Source organism: Neovison vison, chromosome 9, assembly GCF_020171115.1.
Source record: "Neovison vison isolate M4711 chromosome 9, ASM_NN_V1, whole genome shotgun sequence".
In the NCBI taxonomy this organism is placed as follows: Eukaryota; Metazoa; Chordata; class Mammalia; order Carnivora; family Mustelidae; genus Neogale; species Neogale vison.
Window position 1 is genome coordinate 4,752,741 of NC_058099.1, and position 27,204 is coordinate 4,779,944.

General features: G+C 58.1%; 1 protein-coding gene and 2 non-coding genes across 13 annotated transcripts in view; all 3 read right to left on the reverse strand.

The window, feature by feature from the left end:
- Window positions 1–310: 310 nt before the first annotated feature.
- The window catches only part of PRRC2B (proline rich coiled-coil 2B), a 91,449-nt gene continuing 64,555 nt past the window's right edge, over window positions 311–27,204 (reverse strand). For 3 of the 11 annotated variants that reach the window (XM_044264649.1, XM_044264650.1, XM_044264651.1), the window contains exons 15-32: window positions 24,540–24,756; window positions 21,761–23,824; window positions 20,287–20,486; window positions 19,661–19,806; window positions 18,991–19,132; window positions 17,227–17,309; window positions 16,594–16,782; window positions 16,250–16,447; window positions 15,736–15,822; window positions 14,913–15,017; window positions 14,568–14,760; window positions 13,687–13,784; window positions 12,631–12,758; window positions 11,814–12,054; window positions 8,834–9,013; window positions 8,199–8,290; window positions 6,011–6,092; window positions 311–4,767 (exon numbers count right to left, since the gene is read on the reverse strand). In XM_044264649.1, coding sequence (XP_044120584.1) covers window positions 4,633–4,767; window positions 6,011–6,092; window positions 8,199–8,290; window positions 8,834–9,013; window positions 11,814–12,054; window positions 12,631–12,758; window positions 13,687–13,784; window positions 14,568–14,760; window positions 14,913–15,017; window positions 15,736–15,822; window positions 16,250–16,447; window positions 16,594–16,782; window positions 17,227–17,309; window positions 18,991–19,132; window positions 19,661–19,806; window positions 20,287–20,486; window positions 21,761–23,824; window positions 24,540–24,756 — 4,580 coding nt within the window. In that variant the 3' untranslated portion in view covers window positions 311–4,632. Of the gene's footprint in view, window positions 4,768–6,010; window positions 6,093–8,198; window positions 8,291–8,833; window positions 9,014–11,813; window positions 12,055–12,630; window positions 12,759–13,345; window positions 13,407–13,686; window positions 13,785–14,567; window positions 14,761–14,912; window positions 15,018–15,735; window positions 15,823–16,249; window positions 16,448–16,593; window positions 16,783–17,226; window positions 17,310–18,990; window positions 19,133–19,660; window positions 19,807–20,286; window positions 20,487–21,760; window positions 23,825–24,539; window positions 24,757–27,204 lie in introns of those variants that run through there. The other 8 variants (XM_044264654.1, XM_044264653.1, XM_044264652.1 and 5 more) reach the window with 8 other exon arrangements.
- Window positions 9,891–9,974, reverse strand: LOC122917910. Its single transcript, XR_006386524.1, has one exon. It is a non-coding gene; the product is annotated as a small nucleolar RNA SNORD62 (small nucleolar RNA).
- LOC122917911 lies at window positions 14,097–14,159 on the reverse strand. Its single transcript, XR_006386525.1, has one exon. It is a non-coding gene; the product is annotated as a small nucleolar RNA SNORD62 (small nucleolar RNA).

The window sequence follows — 27,204 nt, forward strand, 5'->3', positions numbered from 1 at the left end:
CATAACAAATCAGATGCTTTCTCCTCTGACATGTCCAATATTAGGGGGAAGTAGGGAGAGGGCAAAGGGCAGGCAGATGTCCTGCACACCCTGATATCACCCACCAGGGGCAAGGATGGGCACTAACGTTCACCCATTTGGAATATTAACCCTTATCTATAGGTTTTAATCCCTTCTCTCCCCCACCGTGCTTTAAAGCATTTCAGCCAAGTCACTCCCGATTTCCACATAAGATGTCCCTAAAAACCCTTCCCTCTCTCTCCTCAAATGACAACAGAAAATCGAGGGACACACAGCCTGAGAAAGCATGTTCAGTTTTAGGGCTTTTTCTTTTTCTTTTTTTTTTTTTTTAATTTTTTATTTAAATAAGGAGAATTCTTTCATATGGAAAGAGCTAGTACAATCACATATTTGAAAGGAGAAACAATAGGTAGTGATCCGGAGGGAAGGGCAAAGGGTGAGTGAGCCACCATGGCCTGCTGAATCCATGATTCCATTTCCCATCAAGGCAAAAGCTTACCAAAAAATATATAAACAAGCAATACACCTTTAGCCATCGTCTGCCCTTTCAAATATCTGGTCTACATGAAAAGACAAAGAGGAAAGGCCAAACTAAAAGCAAAAGGGAACAAAAACAAAACCACCCTCAAGAACCAAAAACCCAAAACCCTTTTACTATGCAAGGCATGAGGTCAAAAGCTTAGAGTACAGAATCCCCTTTAAACAATGGAAGAAAGTCACCCACACAGAGCCTTCATAGAAATTTCCACTCTAAGGCTTCATAACATGCTGAAGACAGGGTCCTAGGGACACTGCCACGCAGCCAGGGTGGGGAAATGGCGAACGGCAAGGTCAGATGCGCCTGGAAGACCACTAGCCAAGTATGCACTGGTGGTCCTGACAGAGGGCATGGCTAGGGGGCAGTGCCTGGCCCCAACACTTTAACACCCTGTCCCAGGTGATCTCTTGGGTCCATCTCACATTTTCAAGCAGGAAGAGCTCGTTTTCTGGAAGTCTGCATTTCCCATTCAGCACAGAACACGACACAGCACTCACTGGTGTCTTTGGTTGTCAAAGGCCATTTTCCACAGACCTAACCCAGGCTTGCTCTGCAAGCAGTGAAAAGGGACAAATACAGACTGGAGAGGCAACATGCAGCTACTTGGTGGAAAGGAACTGAACAGCTGGGAGGGAGGGGCTGTACCAGTCTACCACACACTGCCTCAGTGGGCCATTTCTGACCACAGCTGTGCACCCACGGGCACATCCTCAGCCTCCTTGGCTCTGAGCGTCAGTCACAAACCTCATCACCCATCCAGAGGGCAGATCCAGAAGACAGGAGGGCAAGGGCATAGCTGGGGGGACCCGAGGTCAGTATTTCACTAGATTCCTCAATATCCCCAGAGGTGGCTGGAACGGCCACAGCTTTGGAACTCAACCGATTTCTGAATGTCTAAATCATCCTCTGGTTTCCCTCATAAGGAACCCAGAGCCAGAAGTGTATGCATTCCAAGTCTGAAAATAGTAATGGTGTGGATTAAAAAGGGGGAAGCAATAGTAAAGAAAATGAGACCGAATATAACTGGCAGAGAAGTTTCTGGCGGTGGGTGTGTGTGTGTGTGGGGGGGGGTAATGCCTCTTGGACACTTGACCCCACACTCCAGGACTTCCCCCACTGAGTAATTGACACTGCAGGGACACTATTGCGGGGGTCACTGGTTGCCAAGCAATGGGTTGCACCATCAGTGATGGCCAGGGCCAAGCTGCCAGCATCAGGAGGCAGCAAAGGTGCAGTGAGCGGTCTCTGACTGCCCCCTGCCCCCATCTCAGAAGGCCCAGAAAGGAAAGTGCTGGTCTTCACCTGTTCCCACCAAAGGCCCCGTAGCATCCTGGCAGAAGCCTCTGCATGAGTATGCGCTGAGGACGGGGTTCTGAAACCAAAGTAAGACCCTAAGCCCTATTACCTTGAGCTTGGTTCTAAAACCAAATGAAAAGAAGAGATATTGCACCTTAAAACCTATCTGCACTAAACACCGCATTTAATCAGACCGAGGAAGGGACCGGGGTGGGGTGGGGAGGTCAGGCAGGCCTCAGCCCTGCCCTCTGCCCCAAGCCCAATTTAGAATCTGTATCTTAGTGGGAAAGAGACCGCAGCTCCGGCACACGGAGGTGGTGAACGCACTGACCTTCACATGCAATTTCCTGGCCTTTCCTGCATGGAATAACTCAGACATTATATATAAATAGAGCAGTGAAACATTTACTTTTTTTCACCTAGACCTACAACATCAATACATATAAATAAATTCTAGTGTTTTCTGTTTTTATTGGGGAGGGGGAGGAGAGAAAATACAAGGGTAGAGGAAAGGGCTGGCGAACAGGTGACCTTTTGTTTTTATTTTTTTCTCAAACAGGAAGCACTGTCTTGCTGAGGGCAGGTCCACCTGAAGGGTACACCTTATGTTTCCAACAGCATCCAGGGCTGCTCTGCCGGAATGCAAAGTGAGAAAACCTTTTCCTTCCTTCTGACATACAACATGCACCGCTACTAGGTGTGCGGGCCTGGCCGTGTTTCTGAGTGTGCGCGCAGCAGGGAATGTGTGTGGCTCCCATGGGGCAGCCGGACAGGGGAGGCAGGTGGCAGCAGAGGGGAGCGGTGGCAGGGCAGCCGGTCACAGGGACAGCGGTCACACACTGGCAGGGAAGAGAAAGCAGATGAGCACACGGGGCAGGAGAGAGCGGGCAACTCGTCAAGCGAGCAGCCTTCGGAGAAGGGACCCCAGAATCAAGATTCAGGCATGGAGATGGCCAGCTGGCGGAAGCTCGGTCTGAGGGCAGAGGCGGGAAGGGCAACACAAAGCTGTCAGGAAGCGCGAGAGCGTCTTCCAAGAACGCTGGCCCTGTCCGGAGGACCCTCGCGTCAACCCACCCTCTCGCTGGCGGGACGCACCCCGAGTCCTTAAAGCAGCAAAGGGCCCCGAGGCGCTGCTCCCTACCGGATTGTAGGCTGGACACAACACTTAGGGCCATGGGGCGTCACACAGCAGCGGTGACCCGAGCCTGGACTCTGAGGGGCTCATCGCCGCTCACCTCCTGCTCGTCCTGAGCCAGGTCCTCCTCCCTGTCATGGAGGAACGTGGCTGGCCAGTTAGTTACCCTGAAGAGCATGTATAAAACTTGATATTTCCTTTCCCCTCTCCTTGGAATGACAAAATCGGGGATGATTTCCTTCTAGGTCTTATTTTAAAAAAGAAAGAACAAAAACCCAGCATGAGATGGCTCACACAAACATCCTGCTGGCAGCGGCCCTACACGCTTTTTCCCCGAGGCTGCCCCTGGCTGCGGTGGAAGAAGGGTCAGACCCGCAACCCACCCTCCCCTTGGAGCCCGCCCCAGCTGTCCGGCAGGACGGCTGCCCACGGCCCAACTCAGGCCACTGTGCCCCCAGCACCCGGGTGTGCAGGTGGGAGCCGGGCCAAGGAGGAAAAAGCTCGCGCAGCAGCCTTGTGGGCCACAGACCCCAGCAGGTGGCCGGCCACGCGGCCCTGTCCCCTCGTGAGGGAGCCTCGCGGCTTCCAGGGGCCAGCTATGGGAAAGGTGGTGGGACAGGAGGACCCAGACAAGAAAAGAGACAGGCTCAGGAGGAAAGGAGGAGGGCGTGTTATGGAAGGCTTCCAGGAAGGGCGTGCGGGTCCGATGACCGCCCCGGGAAACACCAGTGACTCTGCATCTCCGGGATTTACCTCAGCTGCCCCGTGCTCGCATGTCCACTGGCTTTAGAAGAGTCCGGGACAGAAACCGCGTGTCACGATTACACCAAAAATGCGACCGGCTTCACTGGGCTGCCCCGAAGCTCCAGCGACCGACCATCGGGCCAGGGGCCGGACCCCCCCCCCAAAACACCAGCCTAACCCGCCCCTCTCCCGCGCTGCCCCGAACACGGAGCTGCCCGCCGGCGTGCCCCCCACGGTTGCTGCGAGCACCGGTACCGGTTAACCCGCTGAGGGAGTGCGGGGGGCGGGGGCACGTCTGCCCGAAAGTCCTGTGTTAAGGAATCCCAGGCACAGCCCCGCGGCAGCCCCGGGGAGAGCGGGAGTGCGGTACTGGGTCGGAGGAGGGGAAAGGATGGCGAGCGTATAAAAGTTCAGCTATGCACACATAGCTTCGGTTTCTGGTTTCTTTTCCTTTCTCCTTTGTAAAAACGTAGCTGCTTTTTAAAACAAAAAGCCTCGAACTAAAACAGCCCTGCTGCCAAACCACTACGCCTGGGGCTGGGGGTGCGGGGGGGGGCAGGGAGGGAGGGGGAGGGACGGGGTCATCTGCACTGCACAAAGGCTCGAGTCACTCCACGGTCACTGTGGACAGGAGGCGGGGACGACATGGGGACGGGGTCGTTTGCTTGCTTGTTTGCTTCGTAGTAAAGCGAGCAGGTCAATGCCACACATCCACAGGGGCAAGCTGGCTGGACACAGAGCTTTCGGGAGTGGAGAAGGGAAGGGAGGTCTCTCAGTCTGGGCCAGGTGGTTGGACGGTGGATCTGGCGAGGTGTCCGAGATGTCTGTGAGTCTGGCTGTGTCCAGGCCGAGCGGAGGCCCTGTCCTCGAGGTGGGGGCGAGGCGTGGCCAAGCACCTTCAGGCCTTGCTCTCCTCCACTTTGACCGGCCGAGGCTTGATTGCTCCGGTTCGCTTCATCTGGGAGGCGGCTGAGGGGGCCTCCTGCAGTTTCACGCTTCCCAGGCTGGGTTTTTCGTCCACTCGTTGTTTGGCCTTTGGACAGATGAACAGGGACAAAGACAGTTACCCTTATGCAGAAACATCTGTCTGGATACATAACTCCCACTGGCCCCTGCCTGCTTCTGAATCACAGAAAAAAAGCTACCCTAAGAAGCCCATTCCTTTGGTGGAAGGACCAGACTTGGAAGGACACGGGCGGACACTGCTCTCTCCCCTCCCAACAGTGCTGAGGGCAATGATTCAGGGAGGCAAGACGGTGCCGGGTCCTCTGGGAACCATTCTGCAATGGCCATGGGCCTGTGCAGCAGGCACACATCCAAGGCTGACCTGGAAGGACCTTCTCAAATCAGTGCATCCTGTGCCCCGAGGGTAAAAAGCCCTTGAGCAGATCCAAGTGCACCGCACCGAGTTGAACTCCCGAATGCCTGCAGAGGGGCACGGGGCCACCCCGTGGACTTGGTCCTCCCTGGTCTTCAACAACCCCCCCCAACTCCTGCTCTCTGGAAACATCTCCCCTGGACCCTCGTTTGGCCTGGAGATTCCCATTGGGGTCCATGAACCTGCAGCTCTGTGGCCAGCCCCGACTCTGCCCCCCACCAGGGTGTGACCTCTGCAAGAAAGCTTTAGCAGCTCAGTCCAAGCAATTCAAGGAACAACCCTCCAGGGAACCAAGTTAGGAGGAGTGAAATGAGCGATCAAACTTCCGCCTCCATCAGCCAGGAATGCGGTTTTATTAAAAAGCCACGTCTGACGGGTGTGAGCTCAGGACCCCATCGCATTTTAGAGCAGCGGCTGAGAACAGTGCCTGAAGGCAAAGACACCGAGAAACCCCTTCTGTTACAAAATGGGAAAGCCTCATTCCACTGGTACTCCCACCCAGCCAAGACACAGACGAGACACAGCACTTACTAGAGCTAACACACGCACGCACACACGCACGGCTTCTAGAGCTGACCCACACACCTAACCGAGTCCCCGCGCCTTCACAACCCAAATTGCTACGGAGGGAGGTCCACCTTCTGGCGCCACCTCCTCAGAGGAATCCGCATCCTCCCTTCTCTGCAGGACAAGGAAGGATCCAGACGCCCATCAAGAGGAGAAATGCCTTCGCCAGGAGGGACTCGGGCTGCCGGCTCCCGGCGCCACGCTCTAAGTGCTAGGGCTCGTCTCTCTTTTTAAGAGGAGCACTCAAATGGTTGGACAGTCCCTTCTCTTTTGGCGCTTGGAGACGGGCCTAAGTGTCCAGGGCTGGAGGGTCTGCAAAGCCATCTTCTACCTGTTGAACGTAGTGTCCCTGCACAGAGCCCATGTTAACTGCTGATCCAGAGGGCTTCCCACTGGGGCTAGCAGAGCTAGGCCTGAAAAAACCAAAGGCAGGGGGTGAGAACACACGCGTCGCCAGAGAAACCGAGTCAAGCCTAGCATGTGGCACAGCCCTGGCTCGGGCAGCGCCCTCTCAGACGGAGGAAAGCCAAGACCTCAGCCAGCCAGAGGCAGAGGGTGCCAGAGCAGCTCGCAGAGACGCACCCAAGGGTGCGGGGGCTGAGGGCACGGGGGCCGAGGCCCCAGCTGCGGGCAGCACTGACCGGACAGGTAGATGGCCACTGACCGTCTCTCAGGGTCTGGACCAACAGCATTCTGTGACCCAAATGGTCTCTGAAGCTGATTTCAGAATGGGGCCAAGTTTATTCCTACTTTTCACTCTTTTAGGCAGTGTGTATGTGTATATGTGTGGGGGTGGGGGTGGGGGTGCGGTGAGTGGAAAGAGAAACCAAAAGCAACAAAAATCTTTTGGAACATCTTTCTGAATGTGTTCCGTTGACCGGACAACCTGTTCTCCTGGATGCTGACTAGGGCTCAGAGTCCCGACAAGTGCTGTGCACAACAGAGTTCATCAGGACCCTTGACAGCAGGGGCGCTCAGACCCTGTGCCGAGGACCATGAGCCCCAGGTGTCTGACCAGGGAACCCTTCTTTGGCAGGGCATGCCTCAGAAGCCCCGTTTCCAGAAAACGTGGAAAACACCAGTCTATAAAACACTAGTTTTCCCTATCCCGCTACAGCACTGACAAAACAAAGGCCATTTGGGAGCACTTCTACCTTCTACATGTTCTCCAAAGGGCCTGATGCTGTTCTCCTACGCTAAGCAGACACGGGCGGGTCTTGCTCTGTGAGCCTGGGTTTGCCCCTGGGACCCGAAGCTGCTCAGTGCCACCCACAGCGGCAGGGGGAAGGCGGCATCTGCTTATCCACGGAGCTGCCTTCCTCACTCGAGATTATACTCATCGTTCTGTGTTGCTGTCTGTCCGTGGTTTTCCTAAATTCTGTTGTTTTGGTTTATGTCAAAAAGATGGAACACAAAACAAACCAAAAAACAAAAATAAATGAAGCCAAGAGGGTGACGTAAGAACAGAAAAGACGACGGAATGGGCCAAGGTCCCACAGATGCCTTTCTCTGGCAATGCAGGTGGAGCGTGGGAGGAGGGGCCGGACGGTGGGGGGGGAGCGGACAAGGGTGCGGCCTTGACTCTCCAAGAGCAAAGCGGCACCGCGTCCGCGGCAGGAAGACGAGATGGTGCTCTGATCTGCGTTAGTGCTCCCCAACTGGAGGGCGGCTGTGCACCAACAGACGGACCTCGGGGCGCCCTGGCGCCCTGCTGCTAACCTCCCACAGAGCGCTGCAAGTCCTGCACGTCTGTTCCACCCGCTCACAAGCAGGAGGACGCACCAGGCCTCTCCCGCGTACAACAGAGCCGACTTCGCCCACCTGCGACCCCTGGCCGAGCGTGCCCTCTCCCGGCACACTCCTCCTCAGGGCTCAACAGCTCAGCGGAAGCAGAGGTTCTTTGACTTTCTAGCATGATCAGTAAGTCAACACCAGGCTCACCCAAAGCCACCCCCAGCTGAAGGCCCGGGGCAGTTACTGGAGGCAGAGACCGAGATCGAGGACGCAGAGAGAAGGGGCCAGTCCGTGCTGTGAGAGGCACAGACGGCCCTGCAAGGCCAGCAGCCACAGGCCCTGGCGGGGCCAGGGGGCCAGTGCAGGGAACACGCAGCCCCGGGAAAGGAAAGTCTCCTCACCTTCCAGGGAGCACACTTTCCTAGCCAGTGAATCCTTTGGAAAACCTCGTGAGAAAGCTGTGAATAGTCAGGCCAGGCTTTACACTATTAAAACGTCAGACGTTCCTTTTCCTACCTTTCCAGAAAGCTCTACCAATCCAGAGCATTTTATCATGATGACTAAAAGCAAAACCACTCCGCCAGTTCCCGACTTCCCCATGGCTGCCTACAACATGCGTGTGTCCCAGCACTGAACGTCAAGGAGACGCGGGGCCTCAAAGGGGAAAGAGCCTCAACGCCCTTCCACAGCTCTCCCCGGGCGCCTAGGACTCTACTGAACCACTCAGTCCCGTCCAGACCAAGGACTCCGGGACGCAGCATCCGACCCCCAGGGCATTTCTTTACCTGTAAGTCTGCGGTGACGCCACGGAGCCTCCGGAAGGAACATTCTGTTTACTGTCGGCAAAGTGGAAGCCCTTCATCTCCATCTGAGAGGACTAAAGGCATCAAGAAGGAATGAGCAATCGTTTGAAGGCCCCAGAGATGCCCGGCCCTCACCCGTGCAGAGCCGATGAGAATTCCCGGGGGAGAGAGGGATTGTCTAAAGGAATCCGTACTCCCCACCACCCCCCAGTCTGGGTTCAAGAGGCTTCTTCTTAGAACCAAGAACTGTCCTGTTTTTATTCTCTTACAGTAGGGTGGCCAGAAAGGACTGTGCACCACCAGAATGCCCATCAGCAGAGCCTGGAGCCCAGTCCTAGACAAGGTCGGTGGGGACGTCTGGGACCAGTCTCTGAGACGCCCCAGCGCAACTCCCCTGGCACGTCAGCTCCGAGTCTTGGCTCATGTCCCTTGCTTACAAGGAACCAAGGGGGCCCCGCCATGGGGTTCCTAGAGGACTTGACCATGAGCAGGAAACCAGTGGTCTGGTGAGGCCAAGAGCTCGCACCCTGACCTCTGGCACTTCCTGCCCCCAGAATGCTTCCTGACTAGCTAGCAACGATTCTCCCCAGGACAGAGTGGGATGGAGTCCTCCTTACCTCTCTGCTGGTGTTAAGGACCGAAGGCTGGGAGCCAGGTGGAAGGATTCTTCGGGGGGCCCCGACAGAGAGGCTCTGCCCCTGGGGCAGCTGGATGGACTGCGGCAGAATCAGGGGCTGCTGCCCAGAGCCGTACCGTGGCAGGGGGAGCTGGGAGCCCGGCAGCGGCATCGTCAGCTGCTAGAGAACAGGGGTAATCAAGACGAAGAATGGATGTTGGGGAGGAAGCCACAAACTACGGTTTACATGTGACCCCGAGAGCAAACATGCGTTACACATCAGGTTCTCATTTCCACGGAATTAAAGCACAGCCTGTGCACGGTAAGACAGGTTCGGGATTTCTGCTAGGGCACAGCCTCGAAGGCAAGTGTGACCGCTAGAAACAGGGAGGTGGAGAAGACAGGCTCAGGACCGCGCCTGCCAGAGACAGCAGGTGCCACGCTGGGAGGTGTTCCTGGGGGGGCATGGGATGTGAGAGGCTCCTCTCTGGGACTGCACAGGGCCACGTGCACCCCAGACTTCACTGCTTCCAACCAGCAAAGGCTTACCGAGTGCACATTATATGCATCGGGGCAAGCACGAGGACACGGTCAGACCCAGGGTACAGCGAGGACAGGGCCACACTGGATGCGGACCCAGCGTGGGGACTGCAGGCAGCAAACCCCTGTGCCTAGGGGCAGGAGGGCTTCTTAGGAAGGAATGGCCAGCAAAGCCCGGAAAGCAAATGTACCTGGCATCCCGGCTGCTGTGTTGAGAAGAGATACCGTATGGACATACATCTATGTACCCCTTTAGAAGGCAGAAAAAGGCAAAACCCCTTTAACTGTTTTGCCTCTAAAGGTGATGGAAAACTCAGCTGGGTTCTGGGGTTCAGGGTTCCTGGAACTGGAGACTCTTGGAGGCTTCTGAGGGCTACTATGACAGCAGAAGGTGCATGGGGCAGGGGGTGGGGGCGGGGGGACAACGAGCTCTGCGAGACCCTTGTCAAGTCCAGCACCGCGCCGTGACAGGGAGGGGAGCCTGGAGACTCTGGACGGGGCAGGGAGGCCACTTGTTGTCTCTCAGTCACTTTCCTCTTCATCCCCCTGCATTGAGTCCACGGTGGGGATCAGAAGGATCTATTGGAACTGCATCACGGAGACGGTGGCCGCCAGAGTCTCTAGACCCCCGCTCCTCCTTGCAACGACAGGCTGCAGGACGAACAGGAGGCCGGCGCCACGCTGCTGGAGCGCCAGCTAAGGGTGGTGTGGCTACACTTGTGTTTCACGGGCCCCCTGGCTGCTGTGTTGAGAACAAACGTTTGGGCCCAAGAAATGGCTGGATTCTGGTAATTTCCAAAGGTAGAGCCAAGAGCACCTGAAGGATCAGAGAGGGCATGAGGGCAAGCGGCAGCCTACATGGACAAGACAGCCATAATGACGGGGCGAAAATCAGGCTTTGGCTTTGAATGCCTTCGCTATTATGTCTGAGACGCGTAGGACGCCAGAGCAGAAGGGACAGGCAGCCCGCGGGCTGGAAAACATACACCCGGTGGGCCTGGGAAGACCCATGTTGCTGGGACTTAGAGCCACGGGGCAGAACAGAGACTGGAGGGCAGAGCCCAGGGTGCACAGGGAACCTGCAGAGCACAGAGGTGAGGAAGAGGGTTCCAGAAGGAACACTGCCTGCGAACACGGTGCCGGTGCAGGGGGTGGGGGGTTGAAAGGAAAAAAACCACCATCAGGAGCTGACGGTGTCCTAAGAGAAAGTTTTATGGGGTTTTGTCTCTTTAAGGAGGGGATAAGGGGAATAATAGGGTTGGCTGCGTGTGAACAGGAGGCTCTTCCTCCAGAGCGAGGCCCCACAGCCCCCACAGCGCCTGAGGGAAGGAGCAGGAGCCTGGCTGAAGGGCCTCGCCCAGGCACCACCAGGCCCCCCCTGGGCCAGGAGACCTAGCAGGGGGCACTCTGTACAAGATCTCCTTTTGTCACTGCTTGTATTTCTCCAGTGACACAGGAAGCCAGATGCCACATGGTGACAGGCGGAAGGCGGGGAGGAGAAAGTCGCAGTCTGAAACCCGCAGTGGGGGCAGGGGACTGACAGGCCAGGGGCAGGGACATGGGTGCTCCCGAAGGTGGCTGTCGGTGCGTGGCTGTGCGTAGCCCAAGCAGGTCTGGTTTTTCCCGCGGGCGCAGACGGCCGTGCAGACACAGGACCGGACTTTACCAAGATGACGACACAGAGGAGGGCTGAGGGCAAAAGCAATGGTACAGCTCTGCTAAGCTGGGGAGGGAAGGACGTGAACCCACTGGGGCCCGTGGTAAACAGGTGGCCAGAGCCTGGGTCGCCGGACGGGGAGAGCTAAAAGAGCAGAGCTGGTGACTGGCAGGACCCTGAAGCCTGAGAGGACAAAAGAGGGACAGCTTCCGGCACTGACCAGCTCAGACGGACCGTGAGCACAGCGGACCACAGCTGGCAAGGGGACTGTGGAACAGAGACCAGGCAATCACCTATGCAGACATCAAAACCACGAGCGGCTAGATTAGGAGCTGTGCTGGGGAGACTCAAAGCCGCCCCATACTGCTGATGGTCACGGGACGGGAAGACGAGAAACCGAACACTGGATTCATCATGTGGACCCACAGCCCCCCGGAGGCTAGTGGAGCAGTGCACAGTACAGGCTCCAGGGCTGGGGTTTTGGGGAGGAGGAGGGAGAGCAGCCTAGATGCATCACTGGGTGTGCAAGGACAGCACCCCATCTCCAAGCCCCAGAGGAGGAGGGTGGAGAAGGCCGTGGGAGCAGCAGCACTCTGGGGGATAGACAGGAGACGGGACCGTTCCCACCAGCCAGAGAACCTGCCCCCAGTTCTAACGGCACAGGGACCAGTCAGTCACAAGGGTCACAAGCAGCAGACCACACCTCAAGAGGCAGACAAAAAGGAAAAACAGTCATGAAAGAAAGCGGCCTAGCGTTCTGAGCAGGAGGGACTGAATTCCTAACCTGTGGGAGCTGGGAGTCCAACAACTGGGAGGCGCCCAGGCCAGCAGCCTGACCCAGCTGGCCCTCGTACACCAGAGCTTGGTTTCCACTCATGGGCTGGTAGGGGGAGCCGGACTGGGGCTTCACCATCTCTAAGGGCTGCATGCCTGGGAACGCCGAGTACGGAGGCTTCAAGGCTGTGCCTCCAGAGAGAATCATGGTGCTGGGCGGTGACAGGCTGGGATGCATGTACACCTGAGATCTGTAAAACCAGACACGTGGTGGGTCAGAGGCGGGAGCACGCCAGCGGACCTCAAGTAAGTGCACACATCACGCTCCCCACACCGTGTATGCTGAGACCCAGACCGCTGGCCTCACTACTCCCCCCATCCCGAATTTCTGACTTAGGAGATCTGGGACAGAGCCTGAGGACCTGCATTTGTAACAGGCTCCTAGACGGGGATGTGCTGGTCTAGAAACCACAGTTTGAGCATCTACACTGGAGTACATATCCAGGCTGTATAAGGCACGGGAATACCTGGATGATGCCAAAAAGGCCAGGACTTCGGACACACGGGAAGAACAGACCCAGGGTGGTGGCCGGCGGGAAGAAGGGAGGACAGGGAGAGGCTGGGAAGGGGTAGGATGACGTGGAAAAAAACCCCAAAGCCCAGGGAGGACCATCAAGCCCGTGCAGCTTCTGCTGCAGTTAGGGATGACTCCAAAGTGACTGTGATCCCCCCCATCCACCCCAAAAGCAGAGAGGCGTGGATCAGCCGCACAATGAAGGGGGCGAGCCCACAGGCCGCGGGCGCAGACCTCCCAGGCTGCATCTCACCTGAAGGGCTGCAAGGAGCTGAAGATCTCCTGAGCCTGGGAGGCAGGCAGCCCGCCCCTCAGTCCCAGCTGGGCTGGAGCCTGCAGAGACGTGTGAAGGGAAAGCGGGATCTGCGGGGCAGCGGCAGCCTGCGGACGGGAAGCCGGGCAGTAACCACGGGGCCCTCCGGGCTGCTGCTCCCGTCCCCCCACCGCGCCCCACCCCCTCACCACGCGGCAGCAGGAACACTGCCCCGAATGCACACTGGGCTGTGTTCCTCCGGTGCTCTCCTTGCTCTTGGGAAAAAGCAAACAATGTGTCGTAATCCCAAATGCTGGTATGTTCCTACGGTGGATTCTGTACAACAGCGAGAACGAATCCTAGCTACAGGTACTGACAGCCGTGCGTTTTGGAACCAACGGTGAGCGGGACACGCACACGAAGAGTGCGTGCAGTACGATCTGGTCACGCGAAGATCAACATCTTATAAATCTAAACAGCGTGATATTTTAAAATGTTTTATCAAGAGGTTGGGACGGGCAAGTCCTCTTTCCTCGGTCCCCAAATCTGCTTCTGCCCAAGGGAGCCACCATCCTGGCACCGAGGTCCAGAGGGTGCTGGACCTTAAGAAGGCTCCACAGCTTCAGGAGGGAGGATTCCAGAACTCCGCCCCTTGTGGCACAGAAAATACGCCCATCCTGCATGAAAACAAATGCCTGCACATTTCTAAAACTACCTCTTTCTAACGAATCCATGCCTGGGACTCTAGGCCTTTCTTCTCTTCATCAGAAGGATACCTGATACCAAAGGATACCAAAGAGAATTCCATTTCAGCTAATTCCCCAGCTAGGACACAGGAAGAAGTCTGAAAGAGGGAAACGGAGAGTCTGGAGTGCAGAGCTCCAGTCCTCTCCCCTGTCTCTCCTGTGTCCGTTCACCGACCATTTCCTGGCTGCTAGGACGGACAGGGAGCTGGGCATTACACGGGAGGGACGAGGAAGTAAGACAATGCACAGGTCAACGCAGGAGGTCAATGCTCCCCTGTCCCCCACGGAGCCACTGGCTGGCCGCCCTCACCTGCTGGTAACTCTGCTGCTGAGGTATGGTCTGGGGAACCAGCCGGGGCTGACTTGCGAACATGTGGCCGTCCAGGTAGAGAGGCGGCAGGTGACTGCCTGCGAACAGAAGCCCAGAGGAGACAGAACTGAGTCAAGCCTCACTGTTCCCGAATGTTCACGCGTGCCTGCCTTCCCAGGAAGGCGGCAGGAGGGAGTGTATGCAGAACCTGCTCAACCCCGTGCCGCTGGCCCGGTGCTCCAGGAGGCCCACTGGGACTCACCTGCTGGGGAACACGGGCAGATGGCGGCATCAGGGCCCAGGGCGGCAACGGGCTCCATCCCACCCTTGCCCCCAACCCTTGGCCTGCACTGTCAGGAATGGCCCCACTGCCCCAGAGATGGCCCGAGTCTTGGACCCTGGCTCTTCTCTCCCCCCGCACCAAGCCCACAGTGGAGGGTCAGAAACGGTCTATAGGAATGGCATCACTGGGACTCTGGCAGCTGGGCCCTCAAAACCCCGCTCTGGCCCTCTGAACGCCAGCACTGTGGGGAAGCAGACCCCCACTCATCGAGGGCTTGACTGACATGAAGCACTTTCCAGCTATGACCTGGTCTCATCGGCTAACCCGCGGACAGCCAGTGTTCTCTCACAGACGAAGGGGCTGCAGTGCAGGGGGCTGAGCCCCTCACCGGCGGCTTCCCCGGGGAGGGGAGCAGGGAAGCAGGACAGGCAAGTTATCTGCAGTGCCTGGGAAGCTGTGACCTCCCGACTGCACACCAGCTCCTACTTCTGCATACTCCTTAATGCAAGCAATCCAAGCTTCTCTTGAGAATGAGGGGGACGACCACCCGAGCTGGTTCGGGCAGGGACGGGTATGTGTGTATGTCGGGCGGGCATACCTGGAAGAGAAGCTGAAGGCGCGACAGAGGCCACAGGCATGGGCGGCATGGAAACCCCACCGAAGGAGCTGTAGCTGACCCCATTGGAGGCTCCCACAGACGATGGGGGTTGGATGCCTGAGCCCGTCCCACTGGGAGAGCTCTGCTCCGGCAAACTGGGGGAGTTTTCCCAAGCCTTGCGTGCAGACTCCATCTGAAAAGCAAGGCGAGCGGAAGCATTACCACCAGGAAGGCGGTGTCTGGCACAGACAGAGGACGCGGGACGGCGGGCGGGGCTGCTTGCTCTGGCCTCTTCCCCAGCTAAGGCACCCAGGCAGTAACCCCGTCGCTCTGTGCTGGTCTTACCTTCAGGGTGAGGTCCGCGGTGGGGAAGGACATCTGGGAGAGGCCGATGGCCCTCTGGATGTGATGGTCGCGCCGGAGGATGGGAATACTCGGGGCCAAGCCCGCCTGGAGAGGAGGAGACCATGGAGTACGACAGGCACAGAGGCAGAACGACAGCACAGCAAAATGCACCTTCAGTTCGGGCCTCGTGTGCTCACGACCCTGGGACGAGGCTGCGAGCAACAGAGACCACGGCTGTCTCCTCCAGATAGCTGCCACCACGGACTCCCGCAGCAGAATCCATGGAGAGCCACGTCCACGCGCTCAGCCCATGGCGCACGGAGGCACCGGAACCCAGCTTAGAGATCCCAGATCCTGTCTTGGCCGCCCCACCCAAAAACTAAAGAGGTCCTTGCAACATTTCTTCGGATATGTGCTCAACAGACCTGCCCACACGTGCCCAGTGCCCGTAAACCTGTTACAGGGCTTGTGAGAAACTGCTCAGAATAAAAATACCCCGGCCCCATCACACATACGTAAGCACAGAACTTGGAAGATCAGAGAATTGGGAAGTGCCAAATAAACCAGACCTCGGGAATTACATTTTCCCATTTTAGGATCACAAAACCAGGGTACGGAACGTTTACACAACCTGCCCACGGTCGTGCAACCAGCTAGTAAATGGGGCACACCTCATACCCAGGTCAGGTGGCTGACCCCAAACCTGGTACTGGTCCCCTCCTCTGGCTTCACGCTGCCCTCCAGCCCCCCAGGAGGCTTGCTCCCTTCATTCCAGGCCTGCCAGCACAGAGAACAAAGGAGCTTGGGGGCGAAGCACACTCACGTTACTGGCCAAGGCATCCTGAAGTTTGACGACCGGATTCCCCGCAGGACCAGAGGCAGAGCCAGGCGGCAAGCTGAAATCAGAGTCCTGAGGAGGACGAAGAGCCCACTGAAATCATCGGCCCGCCTTTCAGCAGGGGCACACATCAACTTGACCCACAGTCTCAGTGACTCAAAAAATCGACTGAGCAGCATTCACCAGACAGCACCCAAGAAAAGAAGCCACCCCCCGCCACTCCCTCTGTGCCCCCTGCCCGTGCCCACTGGGCAACCCAACGGAGACAGTGAAGATAACCCGTCCACTCAGCCTGAGAACCTGGCTGGTGCCAGAAGAATGATCTAGAAGGCAGCTCAGTAGTGCCTGCCATGTCCAGCACACTGACACGTCCCCCAGAGTACTCTTAGCTCCCACCCGCCTGCTCGTTCTCACTGACAACCCCATCTCAGCACCCTCCTCTCTCTCCAAGCATAAAAAGAAGGACGGGGGGCAGGAAGGAAACACAGCCCGGCCTTACTTTTGGATTGACTCCAAATTCAATGGGTGGCACCGGCAACACAGAATCCACGTGAATCTCCACCCCATTAACAGGCGGGACGACGGCCCCCTGCAGCCGGTCGGCCCCCTCCGAGCCCTTTCTGTTTTTCAGAGACCGCTCATTGCCGATGGGTCCTGGTCTGTGCTCCTTGCTCTGTCCTGACCCTTGTTCTGCATCCTTGATGGAAAACCAGGGACGCTGAGAAACACACACTGGAAGGACCCCAACCCCCAGCCCCTGAGCCCCAGGAAGAGGGGAGAAGACAAAGGGCGACAGCCCCTCCTGCCCTGGCCCAGGCCACCGTGAACGCACGTCCAGCGTACCTTCGGCTCGGACTGCTTCTGAGCCTGCTCCTTGTGGCCGTCAGCTTTGGGCTCCAGGCCAGGCCCGCTCATGTCCTCCGGTTTCAGGGTGCCGTACGGAGAGCTGCGCTGGGAGGAGGTCGCAGACGACTCCCGAGACTCCGCGCTCAGGTCAACGCCGCTGTCCCCCTGGCTGCTCTTAAAACCCTGCTGTGCGAGGGACAAAATGGGTCAGGAGTCCTGACCCCCGAACTCCAGCGTGGGACCAGGAAGCAAGACCAAGCCCGTGGCTAAGACACAGCCCCCGAGTACGCCTGTCCCGACCTCCACCCTGACCCACCGATGGGGGCCAACACCTGAAGACACGGCTGGAAGCACGAGCTACACAGTGGGTGCCAGGGACACGGCTGCCGAACTCATGCCCTTGTGACCCAGGTCAGAGAGACCGGCCGCCGCCACCAGCTCGCCGAGAGGCCCCGGCTGCCCACCCTCTCGGGTTCATCACCCCCTCCCCTTCCCAGCGGGCCCTCACACAGATGAGAAGTCAAGAAGGAAGTTGAGCGCCAAGCCGGGGCCTGTGGAAACGGCCCCGGGGCCAGGCTCCGCAGCTGCGGTGAGGACGCAGGGGGCCCGAGCAGCGAGGCGGTCACTCACCTCGGCGGAGCCGGGCTCGGCGCTGCTGAAGGCAGTGGCGGCTTTTGTCCAGGAGTCGTTGGTCGGGGCCTGAACGGGGAGGGCTGCCCGAGGGAGCAAGACACAGCGTCAGGGCATCGCAGAGGAAGCCTGAGGCTGGAGCCACGAGCCCGGGTGCCGCCGACACACACCCAGGCCGCCACCGGCCCGCCCTGCCCTGTCAGCGGCGAGCCGGAGAGACGGGACCCCCGGGAGCTGGCGGCAGGCTTTACGCAACTTCCCAGCAAGCTCAGACTCTCATAAACGCGCTTCTCGTCCTCCATCAACAGGGTGCTCGGCAGGCCCGCTGGCAGGTCTCACCCCATCTGGGAGGATTCTGCACCGCCATCCCTGCGAAGCGTAGCTTTCTCTCGCTTAAGCCAAGGATTCATTTCTACAAGCCGGCAGCCCTCACAAAGACTCAAGCCAGGATCACTCAACTCCCGCCAGCTCAAGGACCACTCCGAGAGTCCCACAGAAGCCACAGACCACAGAACCTGACACGCTGTTTTCAGATCCAGCACCCACACGCCCCCGCCCGCGAGCAGCCCGCGAGCAGGGGGAGTCCTGCCCGCTCCGAGGGATGAGCAGGCAGGCATCTGCGGACGTTCAGAGTGTGATAACCAACACTCACACGTGCAACCGAATCATCGGACAGCGACAGCTTAAAGATCATTATACTTCCAATCAAAGCTTACGTCTCTACCAGTGGTTTGTGTGTGTGTGGGTGGGGGGTGCGTGTGTTTTTAAGATTTGATTTATTTGAGAGAGGGAGAGACAGAGGGGGCGTGCGAGAGAGTACAAAGGGGGGGTGAGGGGCAGAGGGAAAAGCAGGCTTCCTGCTGGCATGGCCCAATCCTGAACTTCGGGATCGTGACCTAAGCCGAAGGCAGAAGCTTAATTCGCTCAGTCAGGCAGGCTCCCCTCTCCCCCAGTGGTGTTGTTCTAACATGCTGGAAGCAAGATCATATGGTCAAACTCAAAGAATACCCAGAACCCAGAACTGCGGGTGTCTGTCCTGTGGCTCTGGGGTCACGTCACTGTGCTCTGGAGACCTCGGCTACTCCGCAGAGCACACGGGAAACGGACGAGTTACCCTAAGCTCTCCTGCCAGGCACCATGTGTTCCCTTCTCTCCTTCACCTGTACTCTGTAAGGCTCTGCCCAGAGTAGGCATTCAAGAAAAACCTGCTTGAATGAAATGGTTTTATATTTTAAAATGAAGAGACCAAAAAAGGAGCACTGAATTAGAAAATTTTTTGTTTTTAAAGTTCGGGGAAATAAATTTTCTAAAAATCAGGTGCCTTCACTCTTGCTGAGAGAGCATCAGGAGAAACTGACAGAACCCCCCGGAGTCGGGGTCCGGGCCGGCTTGCAGAACAGACAGGCAAGCTTCGGACCCTCTCCGCCTCCTTAGCAGTCAACTGCAGCTCTTCCACAGGGGAGAAGGAAGGGTTAGGGTTAGGGTTAGCAGAGACGGGGCTCTCGTCATCCAGACCACTGGACACACGGAGGGGTGTGCTCCTGTCCCAAATTTCGGGCAGGGAACAGCTACTTTTGTCCAGGGGCTGCACCGGGGGGGTGGGGCTGCGATGGCATGGGACACTGGGGCTCTGGAGAGGAGGCAGGGAACCCAGAAAGCCACATGAGCATTCACAGCCCCAAGGCAGGATGCTCCCGAGAAGGGACCCTGGGCCCAGAGGACAGCCCTGAGCCAAGCAGTCGAGCCCAAGCGCCCAACTCTTACCCTGGCTGCTGCTCTCCCAAATCTCGGTGCCCAGGCTACTGCCGGGCACGGTCATGTCACTCTGCTCCAGGCACAGGTTGTTTTGCTTTTTAGCAAACCGGGGAGGAATACGGGAGGGAAGACCTCGCCCCTTGACGGGCATCTGAGGAGAAAAAGGATGATGTGTCCAGCCTTGACATGAAGCATAAAGAGCGACAATTTCTTCCCAGGGACAGCACCCTGGGCCCCCATCTGCCCCCACCAGAAACTGTTCCAGAGATGCTGGAATAGTCGCCTCCTGATGCCTCAACCCCAGGTGAACGGCACTGCCAACTGAACCGCCCCAGAAGGGGCTGCAGAGGCTGTGTGCGCAGCGGACAGCCCTGACTGCATCTGAGGACAGGGTCCCCGAGCCTTGTGATGCCCCAGGTGACAAATCTCATCCCACACAAGCCAGAGCAGCGGGAGGAGGGTGGGCTTGGAGGGGCTGATGGAGGCCGGCATCCTATCGTCATCAGGGACAAATCACCCTCTTGGAGAACAGGATACTACCACCTCCTCCCATAGGACAATGGGGGCCACGGAGGTACTCCCCCCCTTCCCCTCTTCTATCTTGGGCTTCATTCAGAACTCTCCTCCTCTGGCTCTGGGTTTGTGTGTCCCGGCCCGCCAGCTCCCCGGCCCCCTTCACCTGCACGGCCTGCTCCTTCCTCCTCCTCTCTTCCTCCAGCAGGCGGCGCTGCTTCTTGGTAAGGACCTCGATGAAACCTTCACCCGCCATGGGGCCCACTTCACTCTCCTCCCCAGGGCTGGACCCGCAGTTTTCAATGATGGAATCTGAACCCAGATTTCACAAGAAGGGACGGTTGTTTCCATTCATCAGCAGAAAGGATAACCCCGCCCTACCAGCTGCTGGAATCCAAGGACGGCTGAGCTCAGGAGGCTGGCAGTAGCCGGCTCCAGGCCTCTGAGGACGAGCATGCTTGCAGGGTCTATGGAAATCCCGCTGGGCTCTCTCCACCCTCCCAGCAACCCCTCAGCACCTGGTTATCCCAAACCAGAGACCTGAGGAGCACTACAGTTACGAAGACAATCTCTGGAAACAGAAACTCCCAGTTCTGCTCCGGACAAACCCTTCAACCTCTCTGGGCCGCGGTTCCCCCTCTTTGAAACTGGGACACCGTGAGGCGGCTCCAGGCATCAGCAAGGCTGGGAGCAACGAGGGGGAGGAATCCTATCTGCTCTGCGACGGACAGACCCCGCAGCCCCACGGAGGCCGCTGCTCTTCCCTCAGAAGATGCGAGAGGACAGACTCACTTCCGTAGCTCAGGTCAAACTGTTTCATGGTCTCTCCCTGTTCACCCGCCCTCTGAACAGCCAGCTTGGCCTCCTTCTCTGCCTTCTCACAGGGGACGTCAGGGGCGTCAGAAGTGCCATGGGCTGGTCGCTCCAGCGCGTAGTGGCCGCTCCCACCACCGCCTCCACCAAGACCTCCAGGCAAGGCCTCGTCTGGGCACCTGTAAAGGAAGGAGGAGCTCGTCAGCTCAGACACGGCTGAAGGCCGGGAAGGAGGGAAAAGGAAACCCTGCAGGTGCACACAGCACGCACGGACACGGCGCCCTGACCTACAGCATCCCGTCGTTCGGTCGAAGCTGCTCTCCGGCAGCCGTGCATGGTGTGCGAGACCCCGTGGCATCCCCCACCGCCCCCCCCACACCGCTTCAACAGCACTGCCCACTCACGGGGAGCACCACTCCTCCCCCGCCCCTTCCGGGGCTCAGCACCTCTGTTCCTTCCCCAAAGTGTGCCACACTCAGCGGGCCTGTACAGAGAAGACAATGAAGGGCTTGCCCTGAGCAGAGCCACAGAACTTTCTGCCCTGGGCACACAAGACTGGCCAGCAAGGAGCCAGACGTGGCCCTAGCACATGGCTCTCGGCAGAAGTCAGAAGCAAAGCCAAGTCTTGGCATCTGGGGCCGGGACAGCGAGGCTGGGCAGACACCCGAAAGGACCAGCATTCTCAGAGGGCCCCTCCTCTGGGGCTCTGAGACAGCTCCACCCCAGGTTTCTGGCTCTGGATTCTAAGGAGGCCAGGAAGCAGGAAGCAGCCTTCCTCAGCCTGAGCTGTGGCCTGTGTGTGGTCAGGAAATCAGGGTACCCAAGTGACTCCCTGCGTGTGCTCTCCCCCTTTCCCAGATTCCAGGCAGCCTGTGGGCAACAAGCAGCCCCAGAGCACAGATCAACCCCCGAAACCCCCAGGTCCCATGAGAGATGCTCACAGGGCCTCGGACACCTCACTCCCTGCTGTTATGGCCTGGCTCTTTCGACAAGGAGGTGGTTAATCCCCAAAGCAGGGCCACATTTCCTCACTGTCGAGAAGCAGACTCGGGGCCAGAAGGCCAGAGGCCCCTGACGCCACTGGGTGACAGCAGTCGCAGGGCGGAGGGATCTGGGGCGCTGGCACCGTCCACAGGGAGCGCCTCCTCAGCAGGGTGGCCACCACACAAGTGCCACTGGGGCAGGGACTCTAAGGTCTGGTGTCCAAGCCACGACAACAATGACAACCACACACGAAAGAAGCAGACAAGCAGTGCAGGAGTGAGTGATGGAGACGCTCATACATAATGGTCTTGGCAGGCAGCCCCCCCCACCCGCCCCAGGGCACAACAGAGGGACAGAGTCGGCTCCTGACACACGGCGGGACACGCATGCATGGAGTGCTGCTTGAAAAAACAGGCTTAGTAACAGAACGACAGCAACAGAAAAGAGCCTGGGGTTGGGTTTGTTTTACCTTTTGGCTTTCAAAGGCGTCCCACTCTGTTGGCTCTCATAACGGGGAGAAGCGTCACCACCACCTGGCCTAACCGACTTCTCCCCAAACCCCCCCGGCTCCAGCTTTCGGCTCTGCCTGTCAGCCAGGGGCCTCTGGCTGGAGAAGCTCCTCTTGGCCAGCTCCTTCTTCTCGCCCACAGCAGCCCCGGGCAGGCTGCCGTCCGCCTGGGGGTCGGGTTCAGCCCCTGGGCCCTCGCGCCGCTCCCGCCTCTCGCTGAAGTCGCTGCTCTCGGAGGCCGTCTCCCACTCCTCATTGGCGTGATCAGATGAGTTCTGGTATGAGAGCTCGGGGGACCCACTCTTATCCCCGGGGCAGAGCTTGGGCCGGCCTGGCCATGGCCCTGCCGGCAGGTGGGGCTCCTCCTCGGGCCCCCAGAGGCCCAGGGACTCTCGCTCCTGCCGGAGGCGCCGAAAGCGTGGTGGCTTGTCCTGGCGAGGGGGGCGCCTTCTCCGGAACGGCCGGTTCTCTGCGCCTTCTGGGTCGGCCGTGTGGTCGTCAGGGAAGAAGGGCCTCTTGTCCTCCAGGCGGCTGTCCTCGAAGGCCCTGGCACCAAAAGAGTCAGAATGTCTGTAGGCATCGGGGACACAGTCCCTGTCTGCGGGTCGCCGGGACCCGCACGCATCTGGGGAGCTGTACTCCTGCCAGGAGGCGCCCGGGCTCTTGCTCTGCCAGTGGGCGGCCTCTTTGGACACGAAGGTTCTCCGCCCGTAGCCGCAGCTGCTCAGCCGGGGAGGGAGCGCCCGGCCAAAGGCACGAGGGCCTCGGCTCTTAGCCTCCAGGCTGCTGTGGTCCTCGGAGCACACCTTGCTGGAGCGCCAGGAGTCCCTGAAGTCCCCCTTCCTCAGGGCACTGCCCTCCCGCTCCAGGAGGGAGGCTTCGTTCCCGTTCTCTGAGCCTCGCTGCCGCCGCCGCTTGGGAAGCTCTTCGTACTCAGAGCCCTCACTGTGGGTCTCGCTGGCGATTCGCCGCCGCGGCTTGGCCCTGGGGAAGTCTTCCGGCTGGCCGAGGTCCCGCAGCCCCCGGCCACGGCCGCTCCTCGGGCCGCCGCCATAGATGCCCCGCGCCCCAAGTACCCCCCCACTGCAGAGGCCAGGACCGCCGCCCACAGGCCGCCCTCGGAACGTGAACTCTCGGAAGCCACGGCCGCGGCCCCGGGCCTGCCCTCGGCCCCCAAAGGCTTGCTCCTCGTCAATAAAGATCCAGTTGTTCCTCTTTGTCGGGGGAGTGTCGCTGGACTCCCGGGGCGGTCTGCTCTCCCAGGCCCGGTCGGGCTTCTCGTCCTCTTCGCACCTGCCGGCCTCACGGCCCAAGCCAGCGCGGGCGGAGCCCTGGTCCTCCAATGGGGAGGGGGAGGAATTGGCCAGTGCAGGGTCGTTCTCTTCATCCTCATCCTTGTCCGTGGTGCGAACCGGCCCCTTCTCCTTGGCCATGCGGGCACCCTCCTCCCCCAGCTCCTGCTTCACCTTCTCAAGTTCCTTCTCCTTGTCCTCTACCTTGAGGGCTTTCAGCACGGGCTTCTTGATGGGCCCGGACCTCCGCGTCCTGCCGGTCTGCTCCGGGTGCTGGCTGCTGGGGCCCCGGGGCTCAGGCGTCCACTCAGGCTGCAGGGGCGGCTGATTGTTGGGGCTCCCTTCCTTCTCCCAGGAGGAGACATTAAATGATGGCTCCTCCCGGGGCGCCCCCTTCTCGATGCTGTTGGCTGTGTCGGTGGCCTCTGGTGGGTGGCTAACGTCCCAACTGTTATACTCTGGCTTTTTCTCGGCTGGGGCAAAGTCGGGCTCCAGCGGGGAACACCTGAGGTCTGGGGTGTGACCCCCAGGAGCACCTGCTTCCTGAACATGGTCTTGGGGTGGAAACAAAAGCTCCTGGCCTATTCTTTGAGAAGAGACACAGCTGTCAAAGTCTGCTTGGGCCTTCTTGTCAAAAGCACTCAAGAACTCCTCCCCTCTCTCCTCAAGGAGATCGCGCTGGGCGCCTACGCCCCCTGACCTTCCGGGTGAGGCAGAGTAAGAGCTTTCATTCCTGAAAAGGAACCAGAAAAATCAGTCAATGTGATTGGAGCCTGGTTCCTGGTTTCCATGATGAACACAGAGTTTAGTTTTAAAAAGAAAAAAATTTTTTAAAAAAGAAAACGAAAAAGAAAAAAAAAAAAACCACCAAAAAAAAAAAAAAAAAAAACCTCCACAAGCACCAACATTTGCTCTATCTTTAAACACGTCTTAGAGCTGCTGGGCCACAGATTGCTGGGTGGCCCCCGGTGTCCAGACTGAAGAGTGTGGTGGCTGCTGGCGGACTCAGCGAGCCACAGGGAGGCAGAGCAGCTGGGGATCCTCTGGTCCAAATGACAGGCTGGAGGCTGGGAGTCCACGGAGAGTCTGGGGCACTGGGCCAGCAGGGCCCGCTTGCTTCGCTTTCACAGGAAGGAGCCATGACCTGGGCACTCGACCCCGCCGAGCCCCACCCTTCGCCCTGACCCAAGGTTCCACAGATCTGCCTCTGACTCGGGACCTCTCCTTAGCCGCTGCCAGTCTCACCAGCAGGTCATCGCCTCTCATACAAAAGCCTTCGAGCAAACCTCATCAATTCTCTATCCCCGGAGAGCACTGCCAGTCCCTGCAAAGTGCCCTTTCTCCAGGCAATGCCTCTAGGGACAGAGCTTCATCCCAGAGCCCCTTGCAAGCAGGACATGGAGATTCTGCCTTCATATGTAGGACCACAGGGCCATGTTTCATCTCACCTGACGTGCATGTCCATGGCCAAAGTGTCGTTGGATTTTGGCTGGGGAAGCGAGTAGCCCTTGCTCTGCAACGCCATGTAACCCTCGGGGCTCCACACGGGGGCTGGGTCGAGGGTGGCCACTTTCCTTTCTTGCAGTGGGGGCACACAGCTCTGGTCCTCAGAGCGACAGCCAGTCCCCCCAAGGGCATCCTGGGGCATCATGGGCTTCATCAGTCCTGAAGAAGACAAAGGCAAAGAACTCATCTGTACCAGCTCATTCAGAGAGTCACGTTCCAACGTCATGGGCAACCAGAGGTCCAAAGGAGACAACAGTTACCCTGTCACGTGGACACAGCAGCCTCCCCCATTGCACCCCGGTCCGTCATCAGGCTCTCCGTGCTCTCTGACCACAGAACCTCTGAATGCACACCTGCGTGCAACACTAAGTGTCCCAAAGAGCTGTCCTGGGGGCCCGTGGCGTCCAGCCTACGCTCCCAGGTCCAGAACCCCGTGTGGAGAATCAACTGGCATCAAACTGGCAGAGGGAAACCAGAAGTAGTTCAGTGGAGAGCTGGTCCTGACAGCAGAAGGCTGGAGGGGCCAATCGGTCAGCCACGAGGGTCTGCCTACAAGCAGACGCCAAGGTCTCCTGCACATGGAGGAAACAGAGCTGTGTGCCTGAGAGGCTTACAAGGACGGAGACCTGGGCTCTGCCTGCTTCAAAACCTGAGCCAAAAGACTTGGGAGGGGATTTTGGTTTCAGGTCCTTTTTTTTTTTAATGATTTAATTTAATTTATTTATTTGACAGACTGAGATCACAAGTAGGCAGAGAGGCAGGCAGAGAGAGAGGAGGAAGCAGGATCCCTGCAGAGCAGAGAGCCCGATGAGGGGCTCGATCCCAGGACCCGGAGATCATGACGAGCTGAAGGCAAAGGCTTAACCCACTGAGCCATTCAGGCCCTAAGACTTTATTTTTAAGTCCTCTCTACACCCCACATGGGGCTCAAACCCACAACCCCAGAATTAAGAGTCAGATGCCCCACCAGATGTGCCAGACAAGCACCCCACATTTTTGTACAGTGAATGGGGGCAGGAGGACACATAGAGGACGACAAACTGTTAACTGGCCTGAGGTGATTACGAGACAGAGGACAGGGGCCCCTGGGTGGCTCAGGTGGTTAAGCGTCTGACTTGGTTTCAGGTCAGATCATGATCTCAGGATCATGGGATCGAGCCCTGCGGTGGGCTCCGAGCTCAGCAGGGAGTGCGCTTGAAGATTCTCTCTCTCCCCCAGCCCCTGCCACTGCCTCAAATAAATAAATCTTTAAAATAAAAAAAAAGAGAGAGGGACGCCTGGGTGGCTCAGTTGTTAAGCAGCTGCCTTCGGCTCGGGTCATGATCCCAGCGTCCTGGCATCGAGTCCCACATCGGGCTCCCTGCTCAGCGGGGAGCCTGCTTCTCCCTCTGCCTCTGCCTGCCACTCTGTCTGCCTGTGCTCGCTCTCTCTGACAAATAAATAAATAAAATCTTTAAAAAAAAAAAAAAAGAGAGAGAGAGAGAGACAGAGAACATCTTGTGCCCGGACAGATGCTGGCTGGGGAAGGTGTGTGCCCCAAGGCCTCTCTGTCCATGTGGATCGAGTTGGGGCCAAGGGGGGGGGGGCGGCAGTGCAGAAATTAAAAGGTCTCACCAGGCCTAAGCCTGTGGAGAGAAAAAGATCTGATTTCTCAAATACTCTCTTCACGAAGCTTATCTGCAGCCACACTCCATGTTGTGCCCACCTTTTACTGAGATGATCTGGCTGGAAAACGGTTCGACATTAAGCCAGCGGGTTTCAAGCTTTCTGGTAGCTGTGGAAGGCCCTGATGCAGGACTCTGATATAAAGTTAGTGCGAGGCAAGGAGCAGAGACCCTCTCTGGAAATCAGCAGTTACAGACTGCTCATTAAGGGCTGACTGCGAGGCACACTGAAGCGGTCGATACTGTACATCAGCTTGGTTTTGGCAATGTGGTGGCTCTTACGACCCGAAAAACCCCGCTAGCACAGACACTCTCTGCCACAAAGATCCCATGCAGAGTATGTCAAACCTCTCCCCACCCCGCCCCCCACAGAGGTTCCCAAGAATACGGAAAACCCCAAGGGGCTGAAACCACAGCCCCAGGCCAAAGCCACAAGCTGGTGCTTCCTGGACGAAGCAGGGAAACACCCGTCAGTCCCAGCAGCTGGGGACAATGGGGTTTTGCAGAGTGCCGTAACTGGGATGCTGCTCAAGACAAAGACCCTCAAAGGGTGAGGCCCTCAATGCAAAGGTAGATTTTAAAACGTATGCTCCTTAGTACAGGAAAACAGAGGTTTACGTCTCAATCTGGGCCAGCGGGGAAAAATCAGTTTGCTCCTAGGACTATGGGGCTATGCCAGCTTTCATACAGCTTTCAGGAGGAGGATTCAGGGTTATACGCCCAGAGTGGCATAGAAAATTTCCCAAGTTAGGGGAATAGGTGGTTCAAGGCTGGCGGAAAACCAGCCCGGAGGGACAGACTCTCCACTTGAGCCATACTAGATTTCCACAATAAATAAAGCTCTGCTGAAGATGAACTCACAACCCGGAATCACCAGCGTATGTGGGAAGCAGCCCGCCACAAGCCCGCAGCAGGTCAGAGTTATGTGCCTTCCTGAGAACTT